General features: G+C 53.3%; 1 protein-coding gene across 2 annotated transcripts in view; it reads left to right on the top strand.

Moving 5' to 3' along the window:
* The first annotated feature begins 160 nt into the window (after window positions 1–160).
* otud5a (OTU deubiquitinase 5a) overlaps window positions 161–4,959 on the top strand; it is a 27,834-nt gene continuing 23,035 nt past the window's right edge. Inside the window, exons 1-2 of one of the 2 annotated variants that reach the window (XM_046057507.1) lie at window positions 161–964; window positions 4,396–4,486. In XM_046057507.1, coding sequence (XP_045913463.1) covers window positions 392–964; window positions 4,396–4,486 — 664 coding nt within the window. In that variant the 5' untranslated portion in view covers window positions 161–391. Of the gene's footprint in view, window positions 965–4,392; window positions 4,487–4,959 lie in introns of both variants that reach the window. The other variant, XM_046057506.1, reaches the window with a different exon arrangement.

The following is a 4,959-nucleotide window of genomic DNA, read 5'->3' as shown; positions in this document are numbered from 1 at the left end:
TGTGTGTGTGTGTGTCTGTGTGTATACGTATATGTGTGTGTACATTTCTAAACATAAACGTTTGCCGACATGTCGTTAAACGGCCTGACGTAAAAAACGCCGTCGTAACCAGGAAGTGACGTCGCGGCCCCGTCAGAGTGTGTTGATGTTTTGTGGAGTGACGGGCTGGAGGAAGAAGGAGCCGCGTTTTGTTTTTGTTCAAACAAACCGTCGAAAAGGAGCCGAGCCGCGGTTCCAGCGGTCCGTTTGGGTTCGTTAAGAGCCTTAGCTCGGTGATCAGAGCCGCGGGACCGGGTCCGAGGGCCGACACACCGCAGCATTTGATCCAGAACGGGAGGACTCGTCACCCTCTGACCCCCTCCCTGCCTCCCTCCCTCCCTCACACACCACCATGACGATTCTCCCGAAGAAGAAGCCCAGCTCCGGGGTCGGCGTCTCGGACCACGCCGATGACAGCGACCGTCGGAGCGGCTCAGACCCGCACCAGCACCCGCACGCCGGGCGGACCGGAGCCCGGCCGAGGGCGTCCCCGCCGCCGTGGTCCTACCAGCCCGCTCCGCCCTCCGCAAGGGACGACAGGCGGAGCATCGAGGCGAGCTCCCGGCCGCAGCAGGCCTCTCCGCCGCCCGTCGGCTCCGTGTCCCCGGTAGGACCGGGCGACGGGCGGGACAGCAGCGGCGGGATGGTGGCGGGGTCCCGCGGGGAGCTCGTGGTGTCGGCCGGCGTCGTCGGCTGCGGCGGAGGCATCGGCAGCTGCTGCTCCGGGCCCGGGCTGAGCAAGAGGCGGCGGCAGGCGGGCACCTGCTCCGGCGGGGTGGTGGCGGCTCTGGCCGGCGGAGGCCAGCCCGGGGGGACCGGACCGGGGTCCAGCCAGGACACGGAGGAAGGAGCCGGGAACAACAGCGAGGACGAGTACGAGAACGCGGCCCGGCTGCAGTCCGTGGACCCGGCGACCGTGGAGCAGGTAGGAAGCTAACGTTAGCTCAGGTTAGCGAGCAGCTAATGCTAATGTGGCTGTTAGCCGTTAGCATCCAGAAGTTAGCCAAGTAACGTTTAACATCAGGGTTTGTGATGAAGTTCCCCTGAAACACAGGTCAAAGGTCAAAGCAGGGAGCCATAACACACCGGTCCTTCCTGAGGTCAGAGACTCCCAGGTGAGTCCAGGGGGAGGCCGGGACCAGGTGTCCATGTAGAGAGGACATCAGTTAGCTTCTCTCATCCTCTGATCATTCAGCTTTCTGTGAGACTGATGTGTTCCAGCACAGACCACATCCAGGTAACATCCTGGCTCCTGATTGGCCGTTGTGATGAGAGCGCAGCTGTGTGCAGGTACAGAGGCTCTGTCAGCTGTTTCTGTACACTGTAAACAAGCTTAGTGGCGGTGAAACGGAGAGACGGGCAGATACTTAATCAGCAGCTGTTCTGATCCTGGATGTGAATCATTCCATGAGCAGCTCCTCCAGCGGGAGACGTCCCTTATCTCAGCGAAGACGTTTTCACTCTGTCCTCGTGTTTTAAAGATTAAACGATTAACCGAGTCATTGCAGAAACGGTTTAAGTCATAATGAAATTAATTGCTGGTCCTATCGAGCGGTGCTGCTCGATACAGTGACTCGATATATCGCGTTACGCCATATCGTATCGAACGTGACGCAGAAGGTTTGAAGAAATCTGTTGTGGACAGAAAATGAAACGGAGAGTTGACTCAGGTGAAGGCTGCACGAGGCTCAGCGCCAGGACTCTGCTGGACTCTGCTGGACTCACAGTGAGTAGTTATCTAGGGAAAGACTGGATCAGGACTCCGTATCAGCTCAGACTCGGTATTAAATGACTCGGATTGGGGGCTGAACTACGTGATCGGGACGTCCCTGATGATGATGATGATGATGATATTATACGTTACGAGTTCTTTCTCAGAAACAGAAAATAAAACATAGAAAAGATTTTTAGGAATTACAGTTAAAGTTTCATCAACTTAAATCAAGAAAGGCTCTCGGATAGAAGTCTGTTTTAAGACAGACTTAAAGAAGATCACCGGCAGAGCCTCGGGGGCCCGACTGCTTCCAGTCGGGCCCCCGAGGCTCTCAGAGAACTGAAAGGCCGTGAGAGTGATCATGTGATCAATAACGCCTTAACATGTGGTCTGAAACGCCGGGCAGCTGAGACGCTGTCAGCGTCGTTCACAGTTAAATGTGTTCTGAACTTAGCGTCGAACCAGTCGCAGAGAAACGGGCCTGGAAACGCAGCCGAGCTTTGTTCCTCTGGCGTGTGGGCGTGGCCCCCAGGCGCCCCGTAGAGACCACAGCTGCACCGATCAATCGGTTAGTGGCACTATTTAATTATTCGCCAACTCTGTTGATAATCGGTGAGTCGCTTTGAGTCTGATTCTCAGACGTGAATATTTCCTGGCGTCTTTCCTCGTCTGTGACTTTGTGGGAAACTCTGAACCCTAACGGATTAATGGACGGATGAGTCGGTGAGGTAAATAAAGTTGCGGCCCCAGTAGACCCCTGTAAATCAGGCAGGTACATGAACACCTGTGCTGTCGTGCAGACGCACCTCCGTCTGCGCACCGGGCAGAGCGGTGGGGAGATTATTGACGAGCATGAGGATCCGTTGACAGACAGATCAGCTCGACGCGTTTGGGGGGTATTTAAGGGTTATTGATGAATTGAGAAAATAAAATTGAATAATGGAAGTGGCTGTTAGTGGCAGCTGTAGTCAGTTTGAGACTGAAGCTGAACCAGTGACACACAGATTAACCCGTCGGCCAGTTTATCTGCACCATATCTGGCATGTAGGGATAATCCACCGATACCTGCGCTCGCCGTCTATCGGCCTGAAGGACGCATCCGTGTAAAATTTACATGTAGTTACCCTGAGGAGAATAACGCAGCTGGATGACGTCACTCTCCCTTAAACTCGGACTGTGCATCATTTTCACCATTAATCGATTGTTTGGTCTATAAAATGTCAGAAAATGACAAAACGTCCTCAAACCTCTTGTTTTTAGAGATGAACCGAATGTTCGGCCTCCGAAATGAATCAGCCGAAAACAGCAAAAAAAAAAAATTGTCAAAATATGTCAAAAGACTGAATAAGTTTTACTGGACAGTTACGTTGCCATGTCTCCGGCACATCCGCTCCATCTGTGGCTGACTTCTTAGAAAAGAACCGCTTTGAGTGTTTGTCTCTCGTCTGTGAGAAGGAGATGAAGCAAGATTAAATTTGGAGTGCGCACGTATTCCAGCCTTTACGGTAAGTGAAGTGGCCCAGAGCGAGCTGACAGGCAGGTTAGAGACTTTATCCTGTCAGGTTGTCTCTTTAGTATGAAGAGACGCTGTGAAGTCTTCATGTTACAACATTATTTATCAAACGAGGAGGAAACACATGTGACAACGTCCGGTTTTCAAAATAAGGCGTCTGCACAGGATGGAAATAAGATAGAAAACATATAACATGTGTCCATAAAAAGGAAACGTACACATGTCATTTACTTTACCGGCCCCTCTCGGGCCCCGGACCCCGGAAGCGGCCCGTTCCTGAGATCACAGGTACGTTAGACTCTGCAGGAAGAGTTAATTAAACACGACGTCTCTCTGATATCGTGAGATATCCTGCTCTCTAAATATCGGCTCCAGCAATCGCTCCACCGCTAATCTGGACCCTGCTCCCACCTGTGAGGATCAGGGAAGCCGGATCGTCTGTTACCTGCAGAGGTCTGAAGGGAAGACCTGGTCCAGGTGTGACCTGTGTCCGTCCTCCTCAGCCTGCTGATGATGAATGATCAGAGTGGATCAGTCGCTGAAGCCGTTGAACTTGTTCGATCGTCTGATGATCACTGAAATGAAAACGAGTCCAGCAGGTTGACCGATAACTAAGCGGCAGCAGATCCTGGTCCCTGAACGGATCACATGTCCTCAGACTCCACGTGCCGCACCGGGTCAGCGTCGCTCTTATAGCCCCCGAGACTTTCTGGGGTTTTGAGACCAAATTATTGATTTACTGAGAAAAGAATCCGCAGATTGAGCATCAGTTAACGTCTCTGAGTCTGCAGGTAAAGCCGCCGCGGCCTGCTGCTGCATAGCAACAAATCCACGATGCACTTCGTCCGCTCTTACATTATCGTCCACCGTGCAGCTCGCCCGGCGTAGCGTGCAGTAGCCCTCCGTCCAGTAACACCTGTCACCTGTGCAAAGGTTCCTGCTTAAATGACCCCAGAACAGACCGGCGCCACCTGCTGGCCCCGCACAAAACCCGTAACTGGCTCCTACACTGTGGGGAAAAAAGGGAATTCTGGGTAGTGAAGCCAGTAAACAGCTCACCCTGTGTGTCTCTGTGTCTCTGTGTGTGTGTGTGTGTGTGTGTGTGTGTGTGTGCGTGCGTGTTCAGCAGGAGCACTGGTTTGAAAAAGCTCTGCGGGAAAAGAAAGGCTTCGTCATCAAGAAGATGAAGGAGGACGGAGCGTGTCTGTTCAGAGCCGTGGGTGAGTCTCACACACGCACACACACGACCACACGGACACACACACACTGACACACACACACACTCACTAACGCACACACACGCACACACACTGACACACACACACACGCACACACGGACACACACACACGCACACACGACCACGCACACACACACACACTCACACACTAACACACACTGACACACACACACACGGACACACTAACACACACTGACACACACACACACGGACACACACACACGGACACACACGCACACTCACTAACGCACACACACGCACACACACTGACACACACACACACGCACACACGGACACACACACACGCACACACGACCACGGACACACACACACGCACACACACACACACTCACACACTAACACACACTGACACACACACACACGGACACACACACACGGACACACACGCACACGGACACACACGCACACACACACACACGGACACACGCACACAC

This window comes from Micropterus dolomieu, linkage group LG08 (assembly GCF_021292245.1).
Source record: "Micropterus dolomieu isolate WLL.071019.BEF.003 ecotype Adirondacks linkage group LG08, ASM2129224v1, whole genome shotgun sequence".
NCBI classification, from domain to species: domain Eukaryota; kingdom Metazoa; phylum Chordata; class Actinopteri; order Centrarchiformes; family Centrarchidae; genus Micropterus; species Micropterus dolomieu.
This window is presented reverse-complemented; position numbering and strand designations above follow the sequence as displayed.